The sequence below is a fragment of the Saccopteryx leptura genome, chromosome 3 (genome assembly GCF_036850995.1).
Source record: "Saccopteryx leptura isolate mSacLep1 chromosome 3, mSacLep1_pri_phased_curated, whole genome shotgun sequence".
Lineage (NCBI taxonomy): Eukaryota > Metazoa > Chordata > Mammalia > Chiroptera > Emballonuridae > Saccopteryx > Saccopteryx leptura.
In genome coordinates, this window is record NC_089505.1 from 228666334 (window position 1) to 228693667 (window position 27334).

At 44.5% G+C, this 27334-nt stretch overlaps 1 protein-coding gene across 1 annotated transcript in view; it reads right to left on the minus strand.

Annotated features, from left to right (window-relative positions):
* Window positions 1-910: 910 nt before the first annotated feature.
* DNAH6 (dynein axonemal heavy chain 6) overlaps window positions 911-27334 on the minus strand; it is a 300118-nt gene continuing 273694 nt past the window's right edge. The window contains exons 69-77 of the mRNA XM_066377849.1: window positions 23714-23833; window positions 23074-23195; window positions 17275-17404; window positions 14578-14705; window positions 10020-10205; window positions 9416-9488; window positions 8440-8591; window positions 4598-4820; window positions 911-1128 (exon numbers count right to left, since the gene is read on the minus strand). Coding sequence (XP_066233946.1) covers window positions 1025-1128; window positions 4598-4820; window positions 8440-8591; window positions 9416-9488; window positions 10020-10205; window positions 14578-14705; window positions 17275-17404; window positions 23074-23195; window positions 23714-23833 — 1238 coding nt within the window. The 3' untranslated portion in view covers window positions 911-1024. The remainder of the gene's footprint in view (window positions 1129-4597; window positions 4821-8439; window positions 8592-9415; window positions 9489-10019; window positions 10206-14577; window positions 14706-17274; window positions 17405-23073; window positions 23196-23713; window positions 23834-27334) is intronic.

Genomic DNA, 27334 nt, shown 5'->3' on the forward strand with positions numbered 1-27334 from the left:
ACTGCATTAACCTCCCAGATAGATGATGGCTCTGAGCCTTCATCTGGTCTAGGAATCTGGTCTTCATCTTCACTGAAGGTGTATACCAGGCCTTTCGTATTTGTGTGAAGAGGAAGGAGGCCTGTGTGGTAAGGAAGTGCTGGGTTCTGGCTGCCCAGGGCTCCCAGGTTACTGAGGGGAGCCCCTGCGTCTCATTGGGGAGGGGAGCAGGTTTAAGAGAGGGGAAGCCCTGGGCCTCATTGGGGAGAGGAGCAGGTTTAAGAGAGGGGAAGCCCTGGGCCTCATTGGGGAGAGGAGCAGGTTTAAGAGAGGGGAAGCCCTGGGCCTCATTGGGGAGAGGAGCAGGTTTAAGAGAGGGGAAGCCCTGGGTCTCATTGGGGAGGGGAGCAGGTTTAAGAGAGGGGAAGCCCTGGGCCTCATTGGGGAGGGGAGCAGGTTTAAGAGAGGGGAAGCCCTGGGCCTCATTGGGGAGGGGAGCAGGTTTAAGAGAGGGGAAGCCCTGGGTCTCATTGGGGAGGGGAGCAGGTTTAAGAGAGGGGAAGCCCTGGGTCTCATTGGGGAGGGGAGCAGGTTTAAGAGAGGGGAAGCCCTGGGTCTCATTGGGGAGGGGAGCAGGTTTAAGAGAGGGGAAGCCCTGGGCCTCATTGGGGAGGGGAGCAGGTTTAAGAGAGGGGAAGCCCTGGGTCTCATTGGGGAGGGGAGCAGGTTTAAGAGAGGGGAAGCCCTGGGTCTCATTGGGGAGGGGAGCAGGTTTAAGAGAGGGGAAGCCCTGGGTCTCATTGGGGAGGGGAGCAGGTTTAAGAGGTGGATGCTGAGCCCACTGCTTTCTCATCAGGGCTTGAATTACAAACAGAAAGAAAACTCAAACACTTTATTTTAGGTTATAAGTGAAATAAAAGCCACACTTACTATCTTTAAATCAAATCATAAGTAATGCTGTTTTGCTCACAGGTATGTTACACAAACTCTTGCTCTTTCAGGAAAGACCTCTGACCTGCTTCTTTGTAAACAGCGAGCTGGCCTTTCACTCATTCAGCTGACAGAGCAAAGCAGACCCCTTGGCAATCCAGTAATCTTTGGATCTCTTGGAGGGTAAAAGGACGGTCACCACAAAGTTGGTTGAATGACCTAGTTAAGGATACAGGAGGAAAAGGGTCATTACTTAAAGAATAGCCCCTTAATACAAAGACTACGGCACTAGGGATCAAGACACCTGGATTTCAGACCTGATTCTACCTCTAAAGATGATGGGCAAATAGTCCTGTATGGATTTCAGTTTCATGTTCTATAAATTGAAGATGTTGGAAGAAATGGTCCTTTAGGACTTGTCTAGCTCAGACTTTGTATAACTTGATGAATTATGTCTCAAGTTCTCTGCATCCTGGGAGCACTGGAGTAGGATCAGGTCTAAGCTTTTAGTGGGACACCGGGGATGCGGTTGCTAGGTTGGGCATCCATTTGTTTATCCATCTGTTTGTCCGTCCATCCATCCATCCATCCATCCATCCATCCATCCATCCATCCATCTATCCATCCACCATCCTTTGTTCCACCCTACAGTTAGGTACTGGGACTCCTGAAATGACTAAGTGCGCATTTTGTCCTCAGCTCTGTGACATGTGAAGTGAGGGGTCACTTGCAGTTTCTTCATGCTGGGTGAGGGGCCAGGACCATGGTGAAAGGAAGAAGGTCCTGCCCTCCACACAGCAGTTGCTCTTTCTGGCACTACGTTCATAGCAAACCCTGTCTGTGTGGAGGTGCTCCCAGGAGAGAACCCATACATTTCCCTTCTCCTTCCCTTTGTGTGCCATGTCCTGCATGGCACCTTGGCAAGGTGTTTGAGTGACATTTTGTAGTACATATGCAGTATCTATACATTTAACTATTAGTTTGATTCAGGATTCAAATAAGGTTTATTACTTGCAACAGTGATGTGTATCTTAAATCTCTTTCAATTGATACATTACCCCTCTGTTCCTTCTGCTACCCCTTGTAATGTATTCGTTGAAACAAACAGGCTGTTTGACCTGTGAAGTTTTCTAGAGTCTGAGTTTTGCTGACAGCATCCCTGTAGTGACTTTAAATATGTTTCTCTATCCTTGTAAAGGTGTGGTTTGATCTAGAGACATGATCACATTAGGATTAGAGCTTTTTGGCAAGAATATTTCATAGGTGGTGTGTGCTCCCATCAAGCAGCACCTTATTGCTGACTGCTTTTAGTTTTTGAGATGTCACAGCCATTGATGATTATTATTTAAAAACACTTTTTTCATTAGGGTCAATAATTTTAAAATTTATTGATAATTAAGTCTATAGAATCCACCTGTGATTTAATTTTTGCTTATAGTATGAGATAAAGATCTAAGTTTGGTATCACCAATTGTTTCAGAAGCATTGGTGGAGTAATTTTTCTGTTCCCAACCAGTTTTAAGGGCTGCTGCTAGTGAATGTCAGTTTCCCAAACACCCACAAGGTATTGATTGCTGGACTCTGTCTAGTGCATTCGATCTATTTGCCGAGTCCTGTACTAGTGCAGCATCATTTCAATGAGTGCCTTATCTTGGTTCCTCTTGCCAAAAAGAAAGGGTTCCTGCTGGAATTGTAGCCAATAACAAGACAAATGATTCAATAAAAAATGGGCAAAAGATTTAAACAGATACTTTATCAGAGAAGATATAAATAAGCACCAGAAAAGATGGTTAATGCCACTAGGGAAATGCAAATTAAAACTACAATGGGCTACCACTATCATCTATCTATCTATCTATCTATCTATCTATCTATCTATCTATCTATCTATCTATCATCTATCTATCTATCTCTATCATCTATCTATCTATCTATCTATCTATCACCATTATCTATCACTATTATATATCATCTATCTATCTATCTATCTATCTATCTATCTATCTATCTATCTATCTATCTCTATCATCATTATCTATCATCTATCATCATTATCTATCATCTATCTATTATCTATCTATCTATCTATCTATCTATCTATCTATCTATCTATCATCTATCTACCCACACTCTAAAAAGCTAATCATATTAAGTGGTGATGAACATGTGGAGGAACTGGAACCCTCACCTACTGCTAGTGGGAATGATAAATGGCACAGCCACTTTGGAAAACATTGCGGTAGTTAAAAAAAAACAAAAACGTATACCTACCACACAGTCCAGTTATTCCATCTTAGATATTTATCTAAGATAAAAAATATATGTCCACACCAAAATGTGTACATACTATTATTAATTTTAAAATATACCTTTAATACTTTTTAGATTTGTAATAGGAGTTGGAGATCAGTCATGTGACAGAAGTGTCTATTTTAGTTCTATTCTGTATGTTACCTTTGGTGAGCATACTTTTACTGAAGATTTCATTAAAAAAAAATATATCACCAGTATCTATATTCTCCATTCAAAAGGGAAACATTTATTTTAATTATTTCTGCCCTGCCCCATCTCCCATATTTTCATCATCTGGAAATTTAGTTCTTTATTATTACTGAAAATATTTTTATGGTCAAACTTTTAAAGACTTAACTGTGTGTGTGTGTGTTAAGTAGAGGATCAGTGGTACTAATTTAGAACCTATCTATGTCCGAGTCTATCACGTTTTCCCTTTTGGATGATAACTTGGTTGCATTTCCAATTTTGGTTCAAAGTTGTTTTGCCTCTGGCCCTTGATGATGTTTATTGTCTTTCCATATGCACCGTGGGTAATGAGGGATGTCTGGTGTCAATGTGACTCTGGAATTTTAATTTCAGCACGTTAACACCTTTTATCTCTTTGTTTTGAGGATTTTCTTTATTTTGATAGTCTTAAGTATCACTTTGATATATCTAGGTTTCTTTTTAAAATTTGATTATTTGTTTGTTTATATTTTAATATGTGATCCCTAACAGGACTTTGTGAGATCTCTTATTCTGAGGACTCAGTGTTTCTTCTTTTCTGGGAAATTACTAGCCATTATTTTAAAAACTATGATTATTCTTCCATTTTCTCTCCTTTTTCCTAGATTGCCCACTAGATAAATGTTGGAAATTTTGACTCTTCCCACAGTGTCGCTCCTCAGGAAAGCAGCGGTGCAGCATCCGAGGGCTCTCCCTGTGCGGTCTCCTGCTCTCCTGCAGCAGCCGCGTTCTGTCCTCAGCTCACCTGCCAATACGGCTGTACTCCCTGCTTCCTTTTCTCAAGGTTGTCTCCCAGTTTCAGGTCCATGCAGATTTCCCTTCCTACACCATGGCATTCCACTAAATAATTTATTTTTAAACCTCTTGGATGAGTCTCAGTGGATTTGGTGAGAGATAGATTTTAGTGTCTACTCAGTTCATCATTTTAAAATTAGAAGTCATTGCTCAATAAACTCTATTTTCTACTCATTAGATTATTAGAAATAAGCATCAGTTTAAAAATTCCAATCCATACTCCATATTAATAAACAGAATTTACAACATTTATAAATTTGTATGTTATAAGTGGCCTCATTATAAGCCTAGCTAACTGGCCTAAGATCTCCCTTGGGCTTTGACTGTCATTTGCATTTGGTCATTATTTGTATCAATGTTAGAAGATCCTCACCTGTGGTTGAGAGTGTTCCTGCTCGGGCCCCTGTTTTATAAAGTGGGGAGTGATAAAGTGTTGGGCTTGGCTCATAATTTTGTTGAGGTTCAAAATGTACCACAGGCAGCGCTGGATTCATCTGTCCGGGCAATGCATCTTCTATCACCATCTCATTATCGTCCCACCGAGAAGCATCCATGAACATTCCGTGAACGAGGACGCCATCCGCAGGAGAGGGCAACTGGAACACATCAACGTGTAAAGGTGAGAAGAGGAGAGGGCATCAGCAGCTGTGGGCCATCTCCTCTGCTCCACGTCCTCCCACTTAATTCTAAGAACCACTTTATAGATCACCATTATTACTCACATTCCAGAGAGGAGAATACTGAGGCTCCGAAAGGTAAACTAACTTGCTTCTCAGTGTGATACCAAATCTCACACTCCATCAACATGTCTAATGGGGGCTACCCCTGGGAAACACATTCATGGGCTTCAGACTACCTGATATCACGATGTTAAGACTTTCACCTTCTTATGGGAAGCAGATGGGATAAGAAGGCTGTGACTGTCATTAGCTATTAGCAAGGTCTTTCAAGGATGTGGGAGCAGATCTGAGTCGACTGGATACTGATAGAAATACCCAGGAGCAAGTTCTGCTAATATCATGATCTTTTAAGGCAGAGTTAGTTAGTAAAGCCATTCACTCCAGCTCCACTTATCAGTTAGTGAATACTTTATTGGCAAGAGCAATATGAGACAAATCTTTGATTTCATGGCACATATAAAAAATTATATTTATGCCTGACCAGGTGGTGGTGCAGTGGATAGAGATCCCAGGTTCGAATCCCCGAGGCCTCCAGCTAGAACGTGGGCTCATCTGCCTTGAACCCAAGGTTGCTGGCTTGAGCAAGGGGTCACTAGCTTGGCTGGAGCTCCCCTATCCCTCGGTCAAGAGACATATGAGAAAGCAATCGATAAACAACTAAAGTGATGCAACTATGAGTTGATGCTCTTTACTTCTCTCCTTTCCTGCCTGTCTCTCTCTCACTAAAAAAAAAAAAAAAAAAAAAAAATTATACTTGTAAGGCCCACTGGAGCGGACAGGAGCTTTGAGGCAGAGGCTCCCTTCCCACATCAGTACCGCAGCGTGGCTAAGCTGGGCAGCTCAGATCTGCAGCGGGGTTCTCATCCCTGGCTACATACTGAGCCACGAGGGGAGCATCAAAAAATACTGATGCCTGATGTACTGGGGTGATGCTGATGTAACTGGGATGTGTCCTGGGCTTTGGAAGTTTTTAAAGTTCTACAGGTGGTTCTGATCTGCAGTCAAGGTTGAGAATCAAGGGTTTTTAAACTGTGGTGGGCTAAGAACCCCAGATAGGACTTGATAAATTATACGGAGTTCTGGGTCCTAGCCCAGAGTTTCTGACTTAGTGGGTCAGGAATGAGTCCTTGGAATTTGCATTGCTAATAAGTTCCCAGATGATGCTGATGCCACTGGTCTGGGGACCCCACCTGGAGAGCCTCTGCTCTGGAAGGAGTAATCTATGTGAGCAAGGACTTTAAACTGCATCCGTACTGCATTCCTACCAGTTCTGTAATGAGCTTGTACAATGTATGAAGCTAGTGTATCATTTCTGCCAGGAGACAGCTGAATGAGTGATACAGATAATTCATCCTATAATAGTACTTATTGTGTGTGCACTATGTGAGGCCCATGTGACACCTGCAGTTTATACTACACTACAGCTCTGAAGGCGGTGGCATCAGCCCCATTTTACAGATGAGAGCACTGAGGTGCAGACATGATCATAATTGCTTTAGCACACACAACTGTGGATGAGGGTCAGAATTTAAATTTAGGCCTTCTGGTTCTGAAACTCTTGCTTTTAATCTCTTGCTGTGTTTTGTCTGCAAGGAGAAAGTTACTATAGGTATCTGATATTGTCATTTATAAGAAAATAACATATATTTGGTCATTCAGACAGGCAAATATTTTTATCATATATATTTGGTCTTCCTCTGTGGTTCTGACTCATAGCTCCCCAAATTCTTGGAATTTCCTAAATATCGAGACTGATAATGGTGTCTGAAAAAAATTGTGTCTTTTGTTATAATAATGTTTTATTAGGTCAGGGGAGAACACATAGCTGAAACCTGCAGCAGTGCTGTTCTGGGCAAGGGCCCTACTCCACGGCTCCCCAGGACATTAAGCCGGTGAGAGCAGGTGCTTTGTGCCGCAGTCAGCCTGCCAAACACAGGGACTCTATGATCAACAAGAGGTTCTTCAAGTCCCCTGCCATGCTCTGGAACTCCCCCGGTAGAAATGGAAGCCTGCAGTTGAGGGCATGGGAGAGCAGCATTGTTGACCACGTCTCAGGGCATGGAGTGGCAGTGCAGTCACACTGTCCCGCAATGGACAGGACCAGGGTGGGGCAGCGGCCCTGGGAGAACCCCCATGAGGAGCCAGGCCGCGGCCAGCCTTGCATGTGGGCCACATCCCGACCTCACTTATCCCTATGCAGCCATGCTGGTGTGCCCATGCTGTGCCCCTGCCAGCCACCGACTCCGCCAAGCACCCAAGGATGAGCTGGTTGCCAGTGGAGCCAATCATTTGATTAGAGGATTGGGTCTTTTTTTTTTTTTTTCTGAAGCTGGAAACAGGGAGAGACAGTCAGACAGACTCCCGCATGCGCCCGACCGGGATCCACCCGGCATGCCCACCATGGGGCGACGCTCTGCCCATCCTGGGCGTCGCCATGTTGCGACCAGAGCCACTCTAGCACCTGAGGCAGAGGCCACAGAGCCATCCCCAGCGCCCGGGCCATCTTTGCTCCAATGGAGCCTTGGCTGCGGGAGGGGAAGAGAGAGACAGAGAGGAAAGCACGGCGGAGGGGTGGAGAAGCAAATGGGCGCTTCTCCTGTGTGCCCTGGCCAGGAATCGAACCCGGGTCCTCTGCACACTAGGCCGATGCTCTACCGCTGAGCCAACCAGCCAGGGCAGAGGATTGGGTCTTACAGTGTATGCCCCACCCCACCTCTGGGGAGGGAGAAGAGCTAGAGATTGAATTCAGTCTCCTACGGCCAATGAGTCAACCAATCATGACTATGTAATGAGGCTTCCATAAAACCCCAAAAGGACAGGGTGTGGAGAGCTTCAGGATGGTGAACAGGCGGAGATATGGGGAGAGTGGCTCACTTGGTGAGCCTGGAAGCACTCTGTCCCCTCAACCCCCCATGCATCTCTTCTATTTGACTATTCCTGAGTTATATTCTTCTATAATAAGCTGGTAATTAGTTAAGTAAAAAGCTTTTCTCAGTTCTTTAAGCCACTCTAGCAAAATGATTGAACCCCAAGATGTGGTCACGGGAATCTCTGACTTACAGTGGGTCCGAAGCACAGGTGACAATGTAGGCTTGAAACTGGATTTGAAAAGGGGGTGGGTTTCTTGTAGGACTGAACCCTTAACCTATAGGATCTGATGCTGTCGCTAGGTGAACAGTGTCAGAATTGAGTAGAATTGAAGGATGCCCAGCTGTGTTTGAGGATTGCAGGTTGATGTAGGCAACCCCCCCCCCCCCCCCGCCCGGCCCTGCCCCATGTTAGGTTCAGAACCAAATTAGTATCCGAAGAAATGAAACAGTATTGCTGTAAAAATGTTTTCATGAACTAGACTAAAATAATTTAGACAGTTGGTATCTAGTCCTTGCTAATTAAGGAGCTGGGGGGGGGGGTGCTGCGAGCCCTTCCTGCCCCTCTTGTTCCCACATACGGGGCAGGAGGGGCAGGGGAGGGTGGCTGAGATGCTGAACGGCAGTGGACAGATGCTGCTTTGCTGTAACAGTCAGGGAGACAATACCTCCAGGTCCATGGGCAGTACTTCTCCAAACTTCACTATCTTGGCAGCTTCTATAACCGCGGCTTGGTCCCGATAGGTAGGAATCATGTTGTACTTGAAACTCAGTTCATCTATAGGCAAATTGTATTTCCGAGAATGATTTTGAAGAGTTCCTATAAATTTAAAAATATCAGAAAAACAAGATTACCGCCCAGACACTTGTGCCCACTTGCCCCTAACCAGGCTGCTCTAGCATTCCAGATCTTTCTCTCCAGGGAGAAGACTCAACCATTAACACCTTATTCTGAATTAGTTCATTGAGACAGGAAGCCTGTGGATGGTGTGGTCTTGGCTGGGAAGAAGACTAAGCCTGAGGTGCACTGCTTTGCCCGTGAGCGAGACCAGCCCGTCTCCCCAGTTTGACAGTCTTGCTCAGTCTTGTTTGGGCTGTTTAGGAAGGATTCAGAATGAGAGAGATTAAGGGCTCAGCTAATTAGCATGGAAAAGCCCAGAGGCCCTGGCCCCCTCTGGTGCTTCCTAGCAGGAATCCCTGGAATACCTGCCCCCACTCCACGCCCCAGGTTGATGAAGGGATATTGAGTATTTCTTTGTCAACTATAATTAAAAATTAAAAATTAAAAAAAAAAGAATTTTGTTTCAGCGAGAAGGAAACTGCTTAGAGTTGGGCTAGAGCAGGTGGAGAGTGTTGCCCTCGTGCATGGGGCCTGCGGGGAGTTGGGGCACACTGTGTGTGCTTACAGGGGCTGCGGTGTTTGAACCCGCACAATCTGCGAGGGACAGGGACAGGCTGTGGGGAACATCTGCTTCCGTCATCCTTTTCCCTGGCAGCCGAGGAAGAGCAGGCCTTACTGGATTCCCTACAAGCAACAGCCTCTGGTCAGGCTGTCAGCATCCTTGCCATTTCACCAGGTCCTGAGACCCAGTGTGTAACCACCGTGATCTTTCCTGAGGACTCTTCCAGGGCAAGCACTCGTACCTGTCAGAAATCCTTGAGGGAAGAAGAAACCGGAGATCCAGAAGGACTTAGGCTGTCCTCTTTTGAGCCACAGCTAAAGGAGAAACACACCACCAAAATGTGCTGTTTTTCTGAGAAGGAGTTTGTCATTTAAATCAAAGTCATGTTCAGGAGGGTCTCTCTGGAAGCACAATCTAAACCAGTCCTGGCTTCAGTCACCAGCCCTGTTTTTACTGCCTGCCTGGTCCCCCTTCCCCAGCCCCCAGCCTGACCACAAACCCAGAGCCGGTTATCACAGAGGGCATAGAAGAGGGAGAGGGCAGCAGGGCCACACCCGGCAGTTTGACCCATTTCAGATTGGTTCTGAACCTCACGGGGTCGCACGAACTAGATATGCACCTCCAAGGCTGGCGTGGAATTAAAACGGGCCATGGGATAAGGGGGCCGACTACATTATAATCAGCGTGAGGTGTGTGAAGTGCAGCCTTCTGAAAGCCTCTCTTCCTTTGGGCTCAGATGATTCTTCAGGGGTTGTGGGTATTTTAGTTAGCTAGGGCTTCCTTAGGCCCGTAGGGCCAGCTGTGCCACTCGATTCATCAAACCCCAAAAAAGAGCATTTTCTTACGTCCACAAATGATGTCCTCAGAATAAGATCTTTGACCCATGATCCCAGTGGTTTCAGGGACGGATAGGCTGTGTTGGACCACAAGGAGGGCACCTGGTTGTTGAGGAAGCTGTTATACACCTTTTCCATTTCTTCAGACATCACCACAAGTCCAGCAATGGCTTTGTTCAGCGTTTCTAGAGAAGTCTAAAAGAACAAGAGAAGGTTGGTGTCCTTCACAGATGTATTAACAAGTGGGATGCCACCCATTAATAGTGACAGGTGCCACCTTGGGCGGAAAGGCCCTCTAACGGGTTCCATCCTCTTTGCACAGTCTTCTGGGTCAGACTCTCCAATCTTTCATGCATTTTATAACACTTGACCATGGGGTGTGAGATCTGGGGGTGGGGCCGTTCAGACAGTCCACAGAATCCAATGAAGTGACAGGAAGAGGAGGAGGAGAAATGCCCCAGAAGCCTGGGGAAATGGTTTTGAACAGTGCCACTGTTCCACTCTTCTCCGGGCCTAAGGAGGAATGGGCCTGCTGCTGAGTGATACGGGAACTATGGAGAAGGTGAGGATGAGGAACCACTTCACACCATGGGTCAGCATTGCCCAGAGATGTGACCAGTCTTTTAGCAGCTACCAAAAAGTCTCTGTGTACTCAAAATACTTCCTTACGACATGCCCCTGATTCTCCCCTCACTCCAATAAAAGACAGAGGCTGGCAGCAGCCATGAAGGCCCAGGGTGGAATGTGCCACCGGGCTAAGGATGAACGCAGGGCAGACAGTGTAGAATGGCCCTCCTGGGTTCCAGTGTCGTGAAAACTGCCATATGTTGGGAAAATATAGGATGATGTTAGAACAGAGGTTGGAAACCTTTTTGGCTGAGAGCCATGAATGCCACATATTTTAAAATGTAATTCTGTGAGAGCCATACAACGACCTGTATACGTTAAGCATTATTCAATAAAAATTTGGTGTTGTTCCAGAGGACAGCTGTGATTGGCTCCAGCCACCCGCAACCATGAACATGAGCGGTAGGAAATGAATGGATTGTAATACGTAAGAATGTTTTATATTTTTAACGTTATTATTATTTTTTATTAAAGATTTGTCTGCGAGCCAGATGCAGCCATCAAAAGAGCCACACCTGGCTCACGAGCCATAGGTTCCCGACCCCTGTGTTAGAGACTATATTTATGTTGATTCAAAAACAGAATAAGGCCTAGGACCACCTGCACATAGTTCTACAGACAGACAATCTGGGGACAAAACAAGGCTAGCCATCCTCCATTCCTGCATGAACTTACTCCCCTCCTCCCATCTCTTCACAAGAAGCAGTGGCATGAAAAAAGAAGAGTTTAATTAGATTTGTCCTTATGACCTGGGGAACCATTTGCAGCAGAGCACAGCCAGGAGGCCCTCAGCCAGAACCAAGCCAGGCCCCCACCTAGAGGCTGAAAGGGAAAGGCAGCAGAACTTATCTAAATGTAGGGAGAATGCTTAAGCCGGAGAGATGAAGGCACTGGGCTGCTAGCAACTTCTAGGTGTGCTTCAAGTGGACAGAGTTCTCAGGGCAGCCGCTTCCTAGAGGAGGCGGCTACAGAGATGTACTCTGTGGGGGAAAGTGCACACGGATGTCCTTTCCTAAGGCCAGAAACCTGAGCACCAGGGTGGCTGCATCTCTGCTGGAACCTGCCCGGCTCACACTTCTGTAAGTGTCTGGGGGAGAGTGAGCTCACCAGGAGCGCAGCTCCAAGGCCCCATGTGCTTCCCCTGCCCTTGGCCGTCCTGACGCCACCTCAGCCGTGTGTGCCCCGGGTGGAGTGTAGGTGAGGCTGAGACAGAGCCAGGACGAGGTAGCCTGGCAGAGGTCGGGATGAGGACGGGCTGGTGCAGGGCCGCAGGCGGTGGGACCTCCACCCCTCCCTCAGATGGGAGTGCTCCGCTCTGACTCCTGATGGCCTTGCGGGTTGCTTCTCCCCGGCTCCTCTCCCTTCTACTTCCATGAGGCCAATTCCTCCATTATTGTGGACATTACTGTTTGACCGCAAGAAGTGACCACCTAAGAGGCACATTTGTTCACTTGCACATTCAAATCATAGAAGGTTTAGTATGTGTCGGCACTAGGGAAACAGAGAAGGCTAATATAGCAGGCCTCTTTTCTTCAAGAAATTCATTTGCATCGGGGAAGCCTTACTGTGGAGGGGTAATTACAAAACAATACAGTGAGAGAGACACAGACCAAGAATCATGGATCCCTGGGGAAGGGCTCCTAAGTTGACTGGTGGTGGAGGAAGGCTGGTGTTCCAGGGAGATTTTATGGAGGAAGTAACATTTAGACTTGTCTGTCATCAAGCGGGTGATGGGGAAGAGGTGAGAGGTGAGCCGTCCATCTCCTCTCCTTCCTTTGAACAACAGTTCCACCCCCCTGGTTTCAGCTGGGCAGAGCACTGCACCCACAGACTGTATTCCTTAGCCAGGCTAGCGGCTGGGGAGTGACCATGTGACCAAGTTTAGGCTAATAGGAGAAAAAAATGTGTATGCAACTACTGGGTCATATTTTTTTTTTGACAGAGTCAGAAAGAGGGACAGATAGGGACAGACAGACAGGAAGGAAGAGAGATGAGAAGCATCAATTCTTCGTTGCAGCACCTTAGTTGTTCATTGACTGTTTTTTCATATGTGCCTTGACAGGCGGCGGAGGAGGGAGAGGCTACAGCAGAGAGAGTGACCCCTTGCTCAAGCCAGCAACCATGAGGTCATGTCTATGATCCCACGCTTAAGCCAGCGACCCCACGCTCAAGCTGGTGACCTTGGGGTTTTGAACCTGGGTCCCCTGCATCCCAGTCCAACGCTCTATCCACTACATCACCGCCTGGTCAGGCTAGGTCACATTTTTATGAAGCAACTGCTTTCCCTCAGCCTTCTTTCCCCCACTGACTATTAAAAGCGGACAGTTGGAACAGCCACCTTAGACTCAGAAGTGGAAGCTACCTGTTAAGGCTGGAGGAGCCACCCTCTAGCGGGGATCCCCGGATGAGTTCAGAAAGCAAGCATAACTACCTGCCCTAGACCAGGCTCCCTCCGACAGTTAGCTGTGAGACAAGTGAACTTCAATCCTATTTTGGTTGCTTTATTTGGGGGTCTTTATCACAGCAGCTTAATCTGTATCCTGATTCATCCAATACAGAAGGTGATAAGCCTTGACCTGGCTACCTGACCTCCTGAGACTGGTGTACACCTGCCTGCCTGGATGCCATAGTCCCAAGGTGAGGACTTCATATATTCAGCTGCCCCTGTGTCCTCCTAAACTACAAACCTAGGTATTGCCAGCCAACTGGCAACATTCTGAGACTTTGTTTTCCTAATAGAGGGCAGATGGCCTTTGGCTTTAAAAGATTTCCTCCACCCGTCTTCTTCAGTCTTATCACTGCGCCTCGACTCTGTACTAGGTATTTGGTTCCCTGCTTGGAGGTAAAACTTTCCTATTTATACTCAACATTTGGACTCCAATAGCTTTTGTGATCCCTTATCAAAGTTATTCAAATAGAAACCAGGGAAGTGTTTAGCCGTCGTTATAAATTCAAGGCCTTCTAGAGACAGAGTATTCCTGAGCATGAAGCAAAGGGCCAAATAGTTGCTCTCAAGTTTTAGTTGCAGTGCAATCATCTGGGGGAATTTATTTAAAATCTATATTCCCCAAATTTCCAGGAATTCTCTGGAATTCCCTCTAAGGTCTGAAGTGGGATCAGGAGTCTCCGTTTTGAACTTGCAGCATAGTAAATTCTAATGCAGGTGTTCTGTGACCCATACTTTGAGAAATGCTGGTCTTCACAGTCTTCATAAAGACTATCTTATTAAATGAAAACTAGATATCATGAGCAAGAACTGAATCTCTCTTGTTGAATAATTAGGTCTCTGATCAAATTTCTAATCTATCAATGGTAATTCTACAAGTGTAAAGATAATGTGGAAACTGAAGTTGTTTTTTTATTTTTTTTATTTATTTATTTTTTTTAACTAAGAGAGAGGAACAGACAGGGACAGACAGAGAGGAAGAAAGAGTGATAAGAAGCATTAACTCATAGTTGATGCACCTTAGTTGTTCATTGATTGCTTCTCACATGTACCTTGACTGGGGGGAACCAGTCAAGCCAGTGACTCCTTGCTCAAGCCAGCAACCTTGGGCTTCAAACCAGCAACTTTTGGGCTCAAGCTATTGACTGTGGGGTCACGACTATGATTCCACACTCAAGCCAGCAACCCCATGCTCAAGCCGGTGACCTCAGGGCTTCAAATCTGGGTCTTCAGCATTGCAGGTCGATGCTCTATCTACTGTGTTACTGCCTGGCCAGGCAAGACTGAAAATTTGTAATGTCCTGTATTCATGAAGCCGTTATTAGAGAGAGGGAACGTGGGCTTGTTAGGGGAAGGTAAATTCACAAGTTGGGTTTGAAGAGTTGTTAGCATATTCAAATGGAAGTGTTGAAGTGATGGGATAGAAAATCTAAGCACACTCATGCTATTGTACAATCTCTACTCAGCTTTGCTACCCCACAGCAGTGCGCTCACATGTATCAGCTTCAGCAGATTGTTAAACCGGTCCACTTCCTGCCCAAGAACGGTGGTCAAGGAGTTCAGGCGTCCTTGAGAATCCTTTGTGAAGAGGCTCTCAGAGGCATTCTCCATTTCTAGTATTTCTGAAACAGAGAGAGCCAGTTCTTCAGATCAATTATCATTGATTTCCGTCCTCATGATGTTGTTGTTGTAATTTACTTTTATTAACTTTTCTTCAAGCCAGCTTCTCCTGCACCTGGGCCTAGGCTGAATGGGAGCTGGGCCATGCAGACGTCAGTGGCAAATGCCAGTAGGACAAGCAGCTACCCGGAAGGTAAGGGACATCCCTGAGACCAGAGGTGCCAGGGACCCTGAGTCTTCTCTGCATGAGGTACATAAGCCACACTCTTCCCTGCACACCTGCAGTGCATCTGGGAGAGGAGGGCTTGGCAGTTGGAGACAGAGACGAGAGAGAATTAGCATTTATCCCCAGTTCCTGAGCATAATTCAAAGGGACTGACTGAATTATGAAACAGGCCTCTGGTTCAAGCTGGATTGAAAAATTTTCTATTTCTTTCCCCAACGATCCAAATGGGGCTCATATAAGCTCTAAAAAATTGAAGGGGCTGCATTTCCTTGCATATCTGAGTAAAGTGTGTATAACCGAGTGACTCTGAAATACAACATCTATCAAATTTCTTCTTAACCACTCACACTTTGGCTGCTGTAGAAAAATCACACAGCAGCGTGGGTCAGTCCAATCTCTTGGGTCCACAGTGCTGCGAGTACCTCTCCTTGTCCTCTCCTTCTATCCTTCCCCTCAGGCGCTACTCCAAACCCTCGGTTCTCTGGTGGAGCTCATGGCATCCCTCCTCCGACTCATCATTTCACAGTAAAAGTGTAAGCTTTTTGAAGCTTGGAGAGAAGACCTCCCAGGTGCTGTGCAACTCTCTGAGACAAGTACACTCGATCTGCATCCACCCAGCCATCTCCATCCCATTCCCATCCACTCCTCCTGCTTATATTTATTAAAAACTGCTTCCTAAAATAACTGACTCAGTGTGCTTCAACATCAACAGAACTCTACTCAAGAGGAGATTCTTTTGAGTTCTGTGGCAGGAGGTGGAGAAATGACCTCTGAGATCACACAGGGCCCTCTTTTACTGGGGGACTTAAAGAGTATTGGCAAGACTCAGTCTGTGACACTGTGACATGATAAATATATATTTTGGTCTTCATCCCTCACTCCTGGCCAAAGCTCTTCAAACCCTTTTAATTTTCTAAGTGATAAAAACAAGAGGGGCATCATTTTTTTTTTACAACATGTGGTTTTTGACCCTGGCTCTGGAAATGGCTCCTGAGTGATGAAGGTAAAAGGAGCATCTTTCCTTATTCATAACAAACCCCACACACATTATATACATCTAGTTTATGTAAATGAGTTGACTTTTTAGAAAGTCCAGAAACTTAGGTAAGCTTGTTGTCAGCAGAACCAGCTTTGTAATTAGAGGCTTGGAACTTTAAGCTTCATTCACTGACCTGGGAGAGGAGAGGGGCTAGAGGTCAGTGACTTAATCAACCAACTGTGCCTACAAAATGAAGCCTCCATAAAGGGTGTGGAGAGCTTCTGGGGGGGTGGTGCACCCTGACTCCCTGGGGACAGAGGAATCTTCCAGATCTTGCCCTGTGGACCTCTTCATCTGGCTCTTTATCTTTTATGATAGCCTTTAAACTAAACTGGTAAATGTAACTAACTGTTTTTCTGAGTCTTGTGAGATGTTCTAGAAAATTACTGAATCCAAGAAAGGGGCTGGGGTTGTATCAATTTATAGCTGGTTGGTCAGACGTACCAGTCACAAGCTATGATTTGCAATTGGCATCTAAAGTAGGGGCAGTCTTGTTGTGGGACTGAGTCTTTAACCTGTGGGGTCTGTGTTAACTCTGAAAAGTTAGTGTCAAAATTAAATTTTAGAGACACCCAGTGGTGTCCAGAGAGTTGGAGAACTGTTCAATGTGAGGGAAGGGTCCACACACATTTGGTGTCAGAATTATTGAGTGGAGAGAGAAATGCAGTTTAGACATTGTGTTATGTTCTGCTTCAATGTTCTTTGCTCTATAATTCATTCTCTCCCAACCACAAACAGTAGATTAATAAATCTAAATCTACAGTCATTTTTAAGAAAATGTGAAAGTGGATCTCCGTGGTCCTTCTGGAAGATTCCTTAACCAGAAAACAAGGTAAAATTAATTTAGCTTTCTCTTGGAGGAAAAAAAATGACATGGATTCTAGAGCAGAGCTGTCCAATGGAATATTTTATGATAATGGAAATTATCTTTATTATCCAATATGGGGGCACTTGAAATGCTGCTAATGCAACTGAGAAAATGAATTTTAATTTTAAATTTAATTTTAAGTAGCTTCTTGCGGTTAGTGGCTACTTTTTTGGACAGCACAGATCTATAGACATTAGGAAGCTCAGAAAAAAGTCTGGGCACAGTTCCATTGGTTAGAAACCAACTTGCTCCTCACGCTTTGGCAGCTGAGGTGCTGCAGGCTTCTACTCTATGAATGGCGAGTGCAACATCAGAAGCGCTTTCTATGTAACAAAGAGACTGCATAAGAAGCAGATTTGGACACCTGCTTATCACTCAGCTGAGTTTGTTCCTAAAAGTCTATTATATAATACATAGATGCCAGAAGTTATTTATTACCTGGAACTCTGGTCTGGACGGAAGCAACAAGTTCTTGGACAATTTCATCATTGCTTTTCCCCTCTCCACCAGAAGATGACCTTGGCTGAACCTCAAGTATGGTGTTGATTAGAGTGTTGGTCTCTTTGGACTGTAATGGTGGGAAGAGACAGAACAGTAAAGACTCAGATTAAAAAAATAATAATTTTGCAGCATAGTTCACGTATAGATATAATGGCAGTTATCAAAAACAAAAAACTTTTATTTTTTTATGCTGAAGATAAGAGTTGGTAGAATGTGCCCATTGGAAATTCACAGTAATTAGTTGTCAGTGTTATAGTTAAATTTTTTTTATTTGAACAAAAATTTAAAAGTTCTTGATGCTATTGAACTTCATACTTAAAAATGATAAATTTTATGAATATATATATATTTACCACAATAAAAATAGCTAAAATTTTTTAGCTAAACATTTAAAAGGCAGTTATAAAGGTTAGGAAGAAATAATGTGAATTGAATTTTAGAACATAACTTTCTTTTTTTTAATTTAAATTTATTTATTTATTTATTTATTTATTTATTTATTTATTATTAATTTTAATGCAGTGACATAGATCAATCAGGGTACATAGGTTCAGAGAAAACATCTCCAGGTTATTTTGACATTTGATTCTGTTGCATACCCATCACCCAAAGTCAAGTTGTCCTGTCACCTTCTATCTGGTTTTCTTTGTGTGTTCTCCCCCTTGCCTCCCCCCCCACCCCGAACCACCACACTCTTGTCCATGTCCCTGAGTCTCATTTTTAAGAACATAACTTTCTAAATGAGAAAGTGTTAAATAAAAGTATTCTGGCTTACTATACAAAATCTAGAAAAAACACTGAAAAGTATAGAGAAAAAATTTTCATGATCCTACTTTCCAGAGATATTTACAACTTTAATTCATTCTGCCCCCCCACACACCAATCAGGAACATTTTCTCTCCATATGTGCATATAGTTAAAAAATTAAGTCTCTACAATGAATGTATTTATTAACTCTTTTTCAATTTCAGAATATTATCTCATATTACTTAAAAAATTTCACAAATCATGCTTTAAGTGACTTTATGATCCTCAGTGAGTGGTATGAATGCACTGGTTGTTTATTTACTTTTTGTACATTTCCAGGTTGTAGTTTTTATAGAACTCTGTGAACAGAATACCTGTATATAAATTTCAACTATTATCTTTAAATTCTTTTTTTTTCTCTTTCTTCTTTTTCCAAGTGAGAGGAGGGGAGAGAAACAGACTCCTGCATGTGTCCTGACCAAGATCCACTTGGCGACTCCCATCTGGGGCCAATCAATGCTCTGCTCATCCTAGGCCATGCTCACAACCGAGCTATTTTTAGTGCCTGAGGCAGAGGCTTCCAGGAGCCAACCTCAGTGCCCAGGGATGATGTGCTAGAACCAATCGAGCCATGGCTGCGAGAGAGGAAGAGAGAGAGACAGAAGGGGGAAAGAGAGGGGTGGAGAAACAGATGGTCGTTTCTTCTGTGTGCCCTGACTAGGAATCAAACTTGGGACTTCAAACACTGGGCCGACACTCTACCACTGAGCCAACTGGCCAGGGACAAATTCTTTAAATGACATATTAACAAAGGAATATTTTTAACCTGTGTATTACTGCATTGATTTCTAAAGACATTGCTTTCAATGATAGTGTATCAGAAGACCTGTCTTTATGTCTTTGTAAGAATTGATATCATTGCTTAAAAAAAATTGTTTCCAATTTAATAGGTAAAAACCTCTTTGATGATTAGCACAGTATATTGTTCATGTATTTTGCACATTTTTTTTTTCTTTACAGAGACAGAGAGAGAGTCAGAGAGAGGGATAGATAGGGACAGACAGACAGGAGAGAGATGAAAAGCATCAATCATCAGTTTTTTGTTGCGACACCTTAGTTGTTCATTGATTGCTTTCTCATATGTGCCTTGACCATGGGCCTTCAGCAGACCAAGTAACCCCTTGCTCGAGTCAGCAACCTTGGGCTCAAGCTGGTGAGCTTTTGTTCAAACCAGATGAGCCTGCACTCAAGCTGGCGACCTTGGGGTCTCGAACCTGGGTCCTCCACATCCCAGTTTGACGCTCTATCCACTGCGCCACAGCTTGGTCAAGCTATTTTAAACATTTTTATTTTTAGTATTTTTATTACTGATTATAGGAGATAATTTATGATAAAGATAGTTAATTTTTTTCATTTTTAATTGTAAAATACACATAACAAAATTTGCTATGTTTAAGATGCTGTTTTTAAGAGTACATTTCAGTGGTATTAAATATATTTGTAATGTCATTCAACCATCACCACAATCTATCTCCAGAACTCTCTCCATCTAGTAAAACTGAAACTCTATACCCATCAAACAACTCCTCATTACTTCCTCTCTCTAGTCCCTGGCAACCATCATTCTACTCTCTACGATTTTGTCTACTCTACATACCTCTAAGAGTAGAATTATACAGTATTTTCTTTATGTGACTGACTGCTTTAACTTATTATGTCCTCAAGGTTCATCCATGTTGCAGCTTACTGCAGAATTTCCTTCCTTTTTTCGGGCTGAATAGTATGTCCTTGTATGCATACATCATATTTTGTTCATCCACTCATCTGTTGATGGGCACATTTTAGTTCCCGTAAAGCTGCTATGATCATGCGTGTACAAATATCTGTATATGTCCTGGCTTTCAAGTGTTTGGGGTATATACTCAGAATTGGGATTGCTGGATTATATGGTAATTCTATTTTTAATTTTTTGAGGAACTGCCATACTGCTTTTTTTTTTTACAGCTGCTGTAACATTTTACATTCTTACCAACAGTGCTAAGGGGCTCTGATTTCTCCATATCCTTGCCAACACTTGCTGATTTGTGTTATTTTGATAGTAGCTACCCTAATGACTATGATGGGGTATCTCATTGTAGTTTTGATTTACATTTCCCTAATGATTAAGTGATGTTGAGCATCTTTTCATGTGTTTATTGGCCATTTGTATATCTTCCTTGGAGAAATATTTATTCAAGTCCTTAGCCCATTTTTGAATTGCATTGTTTTCATTGTTGTTGTTGTTGAGTTTGAGGAATTCTGTATGTATTCTAGATATTAATCCTTTACCAGCAGAGGCAGATTTAATGGAGGGCAGACCAGGCGCACTCCCTGGGCCCCGACTTCTGAAGGGCCCCACAAAACCCCAACTTTACTCTTTTTTCTAATGACACCAAGTTTGGTTTCATATGTGTAATTTTTTTTTTTTTTGTATTTTTCTGAAGCTGGAAACGGGGAGAGACAGTCAGACAGACTCCCGCATGTGCCCGACCGGGATCCACCCGGCACGCCCACCAGGGGCGACGCTCTGCCCACCAGGGGGCGATGCTCTGCCCTCCGAGGCATCGCTGTGCCACAACCAGAGCCACTCTAGCGCCTGGGGCAGAGGCCAAGGAGCCATCCCCAGCGCCCGGGCCATCTTTGCTCCAATGGAGCCTTGGCTGCGGGAGGGGAAGAGAGAGACAGAGAGGAAGGAGGGGGTGGGGGGTAGAGAAGCAAATGGGCGCTTCTCCTATGTGCCCTGGCCGGGAATCGAACCCGGGTCCCCCGCGCGCCAGGCCGACGCTCTACCGCTGAGCCAACCGGCCAGGGCTCATATGTGTAATTTTAACATTAATAGTACATAATATTTTTTATTTATTTAAAAATATGGTTAACATGTATTTTTATTTTCCCTGTCTCTCTCTTTTTTTTTAAAGGGGCTCAATCTTTTCTTCTGTGCCCAGGCCTCAGCTGGCCTTAATCCACCTCTGTTTACCAGGTATGTAATTTGCAGATATTTTGTCCCATTCTGTGGGTAGCCTTTTGATGCATAAATATTTAAAATTTTCATAAAGTAAAATTTATTTTTTCTTTTGTGGTATTTAAGAAATCACTGCCAAATCTGATGTAATGAAGCTTTTTTTTTTTTTTTTCTGAAGTTGGAAACGGGGAGGCAGTCAGACTCCCACATGCGCCCAACCGGGATCCACCCGGCATGCTCACCAGGGGGCGATGCTCTGCCCATCTGGGGCGTCGCTCTGTTACAACCAGAGCCATTCTAGCACCTGAGGCAGAGGCCATAGAGCCATCCTCAGTGCCTGGGCCAACTTTGCTCCAATGAAGCCTTGGCTGTGGGAGGGGAAGAGAGAGTTAGAGAGGAAGGAAAGGGGAGGGGTGGAGAAGCAGATGGGCGCTTCTCCTGTGTGCCCTGGCCGGGAATCGAACCCGGGACTCCTGTATGCCAGGCCGACGCTCTACCACTGAGCCAACCGGCCAGGGCTGAAGCTTTTATCCTACGTTTTTTTCTAAGAGTTTTAGGTCTTAGATTTAGGTCTTTGATCCATTATGAGTTAAATTTTATATATGGCATTAGGTATGAGATTGACCTCATTCTTTTGCATGTGGATATACAATTTTCCAAGCACCCTTTGTTGAAAAGACTGTCCTTTACCCATTGAATAGTCTTGTCACCCTTGTCAAAAAGCATGCAGTGAGTCTTACCATGTCCACACACCCTCTCCCTTCTCTTGCCCCTCACACCCCACCCACCCCACAGCAAACATCAGATCGGAGGGAACACGGATACTAGGTTTGGCCACTTGCTTTTCCTGCTGGAAGCAGGATAAGGAAAAATAAGATAGATTATTTTAACTCCTCTCTGAACAGCAGAGCAATTTTAATGGTGGAGAACATGACATGAGGTTTCAGAGCATTAACCTGTTGGTGCTCTTTCTGGAAGTTCCACCATTGTTCTGCATGGGTTCCTTGACATCTGGGAGGATCTCGCTTTCTAATACTTGTAGGGAAAAAATTTAAGTTAAAAAAAAAGATGATTAGGAAACAAAAAAAGAGAAAGATGATTCCTTTTAGCCTTCTGAGGCCAACCTAATCTTCAAACTACGGCCCCCGAAGGCTGCATGCGGCCCCCTGAGGCCATTTATCTGGCCTCCGCCGCACTTCCAGAAGGGGCACCTCTTTCATTGGTGGTCAGTGAGAGGAGCACTGTATGTGGTGGCCCTCCAACGGTCTGGGGACAGTGAACTGGCCCCTGTGTAAAAAGTTTGGGGATCCCTTCTTAGAGCATTCTGGGGCCCATAGGGTCATTCCTCATTTCATGGCTTTGGTTTGGCCAGAGACACCTGACCCTGACAGATGATGAAGTTGGAAAGGAACACAGTGGCCAGGTCATGGGGGAGCCTTGCGGGCCGCACTGAGGAGCTTGGACTACCCTTAGGTGATGGTGTGGCACCAGGGGCTCTTAGAGGAGTAAAGCTGTACCATGGTCCGGTACTGTGCCCTTGATGAGCTGCGCTTTTAGAGAACAGTGTTTTATCTGCTGGGATATCTGTTACTGTACTTTTATAATGCAATCATCTGTGGGTCCATAAATCTTGTAACATGATACACATAAGCCCAGCCTGGAGGGAGAATGGTGCACAAGAAAAAACTGTTTGGATTATGCCCAAATTCCCAGGTTATGGTGGACCAGCAGGTAAACTGCGGAGTAGGCAGAAGGTTGGGAGGTGGATGGGGTGGCCAGTGACAGGAAAAGGCATGATGATTTTAGGGTTCTGTGAGGATCCAGAGGGAACAGGCTAAATTGGAACCAAATGCTGAAGTTAAGATGAAACATTTATTTTATTTGTTTATTTAAGAATATAATAATTTGCAGGCTGTTGAGGCGATTACTGAAATTTCAAGTTTACATACACAATCTGAGTAGGAATTATAAATTGAAAAGCCACATACCTGGAAAACAAGGTTGGCATTTTCGTGCATTCCAAATATTTCTGGGTCATCTATCAAAGGTAGATTTTCAATGTAATCTTTAAACTCGTTTAGGCTGTCAGCCAAGGGTGCAAAATAGATGCCTGTTATTGAAAACACAGAAGGCAGTGTCTCAGATGGACTGGCTTTGACCGCTCAGGGCGGTGCCTCCACCAGGTGCAGACGGGGGCTGGAACCTGCGGTCTCGCACAGAAACCAGGACACTGTTTCCCCAGGCCTCCGTGCTGTGTCTAATGTCTTTACCTTTTCTTGAGGTCTTGAGTGTCTGATTAGTGTCCTAACCTTCAAGGTGTCTCCTCTCCTGAACATTTCAGGATTCTCGAATTCAGAGTTGTGTTGCCTTGTTAAGGGCTCCAAATTTATATAATTTTGAAAACATATTTAGACAGAATACAACCCATTTTAAAGGAGTAATTCAAAGTGGTTAATGCACAAGTCTTCATGCTGTTACAACCAAACCCGTTTGGAAGGTGGTCAAGCGTAGGGATGGGGGGGGCATGGGGACTGGGTTGTCAGGACTGGACACAGAGAACTCCTGCATGGAGAAGTGAGAGCAGCTTCTTAGAAAAGGTTTTTCTCATAGTACTGAGAAGTCACTCACCCGATTCGGAATATTTATAATCCTTTTCTAATGTCTCAGGAGAAAAAAACCTTTTCAAGACAGTACGGAGGCATCTTTGATCCCAGGTGTCTGTAATTCTACCTCCATATGTAATTTCACCTGAAAAGGGTTTGCATTTTAAAACATATTATTGTTTTTTATTGATATACAGTACATATGCCAGGTCTACTAGGTTTATTTATATACACATTTATTTGGTATTGAAAATGGAAATACGTAATGGAGTTTTCTTTCACTACCTCCTCAAAAGAAATAAAAGTTAATTTTTAAAAAGCAGAAAGAAGCCTAGTACATGTACTCTAATTATTTTGCTTTTCCAAATAATTGAAACTAAAGCCACTGAGCTCTGTTTACATATTTATTCCTTCTTCCTTTTTCTTTTTTTGCTTCAAAATATTGATTTTGGGTCTCATTCCATCATTGGCTGCAGTATTCTAAATCAGTGGTTTTCAATCTTTATATACTAAGGAATTGGAGAAAATAGGAGACTTATTTTGGGGACTGCTAAGGCAGAAATCACCCCGAGCATAAGTGAATTAGACTAAGATCATTGGGTCTATAATCTTCATACAACATCAGGGGTATTAACACTTGCAGACTGGCATGAAATTTCTGGCAGATTGCTCTGCAGACTGGTGGTTAAAAAACACTGTAAACATACACACTTTCCATGAAACATTGCTTTTTTTTTGGGGGGGGGGACACTGAGTAAAATGAAATCAAAACATTTACAACAAGGCACTCAAACTCTACATACCTTACAAGTTATTGATATTAAGCTAGTTAGGAAAGATACATTCAAGATAAAACAGACAACTGGCCTCACAGAAATTATGTAACGGGGAATTAAAGTTATTGGTATCTCATCTCTCTTTCCTTAGAGAAGCTACTTTCAGCATGCCCATTGTCACCCCCAAATTACAAGGAAGAGTAATATGTATTCTGCATTGCAACAGTATCTATTGCTGGTATAATTCTTTGGAAAAAATTCAGATCCCTTGCTATAGTACTATTCAGTACTGCAGTGTTCTTGGAAGGATTTTATCTATGAAGCTGACATTGTCAGCTTCTGAATCACTTAACTGTTCATCCGTACTCCTCTCCATCTGTTCCACTATGTCAGGAAGAAATGTTTTTCTTTCTCTTTGAAACTGAGATGGTTGGTCTAGAGAAAGTTATTGTAGTCTTTGGAATCTCTATAATTTATTTCCTCTGAGATAGCAATGTCCTTACATGCCCTCCCTGTGGGGACACCTGTCTTCTTCCTGATGCTGAAGCTCCTCGGGTCAGGCTTGTTGGATCGAGCCCTCAGGGGGAAGGGAGGGGAGGGAGGTATCTGGGATGACAGTCTGCAGCTGAGTCCCTGCATTAGCAAGTCTACGAGGAACTGAAGAGATGCTGCTATACTCTCTTGGGAATAGTCCTCAGTCACCCCTGTGAAGTCTTGGAACACACACTTGGGTTAAACCTTTGTGGTAAGTCCATCTAGCCTGAGCCTGACTGGCAGCTCCTCTAGGATCCTTGGCACTGGGTTATGTAAAGCTCAAATTTTGCCAGCTACATGAAGGTATCTGGGAAAGAAAGATGCTGGGAAAATGCAGACGCCAATAGTCAATGGTGAGAGGAAAGAGTTGCCCCAAGTATATCATTCTAAAAATAGTTTCAAACAAAACTATCTGCGTTTTGAGAAGAGCACAGAAACATTTTCCTTACAAACCATCAGGCTTTGTGCTTTTCCATCCACAGTTAGCTCCACTCTTTACTTGGACCAAACTGAGCAAACAGGGTCTCCCATTTGATGCAGGGGAGGTAAGTCACTTTTAGCCTCACTTTTAGGAAGGAGTCTTCTGGGTTAGTCTCTTCACAAGAGGGGCTTTGGCAGAGAGCGTCCACTACACTTGCCCACCACCTGTTCTGGTCTAGCAGCACAGATCCTGTTGGTTTCTCCTTCTCTTCCTTTTCTGTCCCCGCCGGCTGGCTTGGGGATGGTCCAATACAAACTGGCTTTGGGTTTGGCTCTGTCCTTGCCCACTTTGAGCTCTGATCTGTCTAATGGACTTAGGCATTGCTGTAGCCTATACTATAATTTTTTTTTTTTTCTTTTCTGAAGCTGAAAATGGGGAGAGACAGTCAGACAGACTCCCGCATGCACCCCCACTCGGCACGCCCACCAGGGGTGACGCTCTGCCCACCAGGGGGCAATGCTCTGCCCCTCCGGGGCGTCGCTCTGCTGCGACCAGAGCCACTCTAGCACCTGGGGCAGAGGCCAAGGAGCCATCCCCAGCGCCCGGGCCATCTTTGCTCCAATGGAGCCTCGGCTGCGGGAGGGGAAGAGAGAGACAGAGAGGAAGGAGGGGCGGGGGTGGAGAAGCAAATGGGCGCTTCTCCTGTGTGCCCTGGCTGGGAATCGAACCCGGGTCCCCCCCACGCCAGGCCGATGCTCTACCGCTGAGCCAACCGGCCAGGGCTATACTATAAAATTTTAAGATCTCTCTTTCAACTTAAAATTCTCTCTCTCTCTCTCTCTCTTTTTTTTTTGCATTTTTCTGAAGTGAGAAGTGGGGAGGCAGAGAAACAGACTCCCACATACACCTGACAGGGATCCACCTGGCATGCACACCAGGGGGCGATGCTCTGCCCATCTGGGATGTTGCTCCCTTGCAACCAGAGCCATTCTAGAGCCTCAGGTGGAGGCCATGGAGCTGTCCTCAGCACCTGGGCCAACTTTGCTCCAATGGAGCCTTGGCTGGAGGAGGGAAAGAGAGAGATAGAGAGAAAAAAGAGGGGGAAGGGTGGAGAAGCCAATGGGTGCTTCTCCTGTGTACCCTGACCAGGAATCAAACCTGGGACATCCACATGCCAGGCTGACACTCTACCACTAAGCCAACCAGCCAGGGCCCAAATACCTTTTTAAAAAAATTATTGATTGACTTTAGAGAGAGAGGGGAGAGAGGGAGAAACATTGATTTGTTGTTCCTGTTATTTATGCATTCATTGGTTGATTCTTGTATGTGCCCTGACCAGGATCAAACCTGCAACCATCATGTATAGGGACAACTCTCTAACCAACTGACCTACCCAGTCAGGACTATACCTTCTCATATTTAAAGCCTCCTCAACATTTATCTGTTTATTCTCCCCATCTAGTCCCCCCATGCCATATTGCTATATCCTCTTGTTCAATCCTTCATTTCTTATGTACTATAGCTTTATAAAATATAGCACCTCCATTGCTTACAAGGAAGAGCAAAAATTTATTAACAACACAGACATTTCAAGAAGTGTTCCCAACTTATCTTTTTAGTTTTGTTGAAGATAAAGCTCCCCTCTAACATACACTATGTTTCATATTAAGCTTCAGCCATACTGAGCTACTCACAATGTCTATAGTCATGCCACACTTCAACGCTAAGGAAGGGGCTTTACACATCACTGTCCTCTGTCCTGTGTGCTTTCCTGCCCCACCCTGGGGCACCCAAGTCAGTTCAGTACCCGGCTCAACTGCAGCCTCCACAGCTCCTGGTGGAGGAGCTTCCACAGGTTATCCAGATAGTTGTAGTTGCTCCTGAATTCCCACAGCATTGTGCATACACTTCTCTT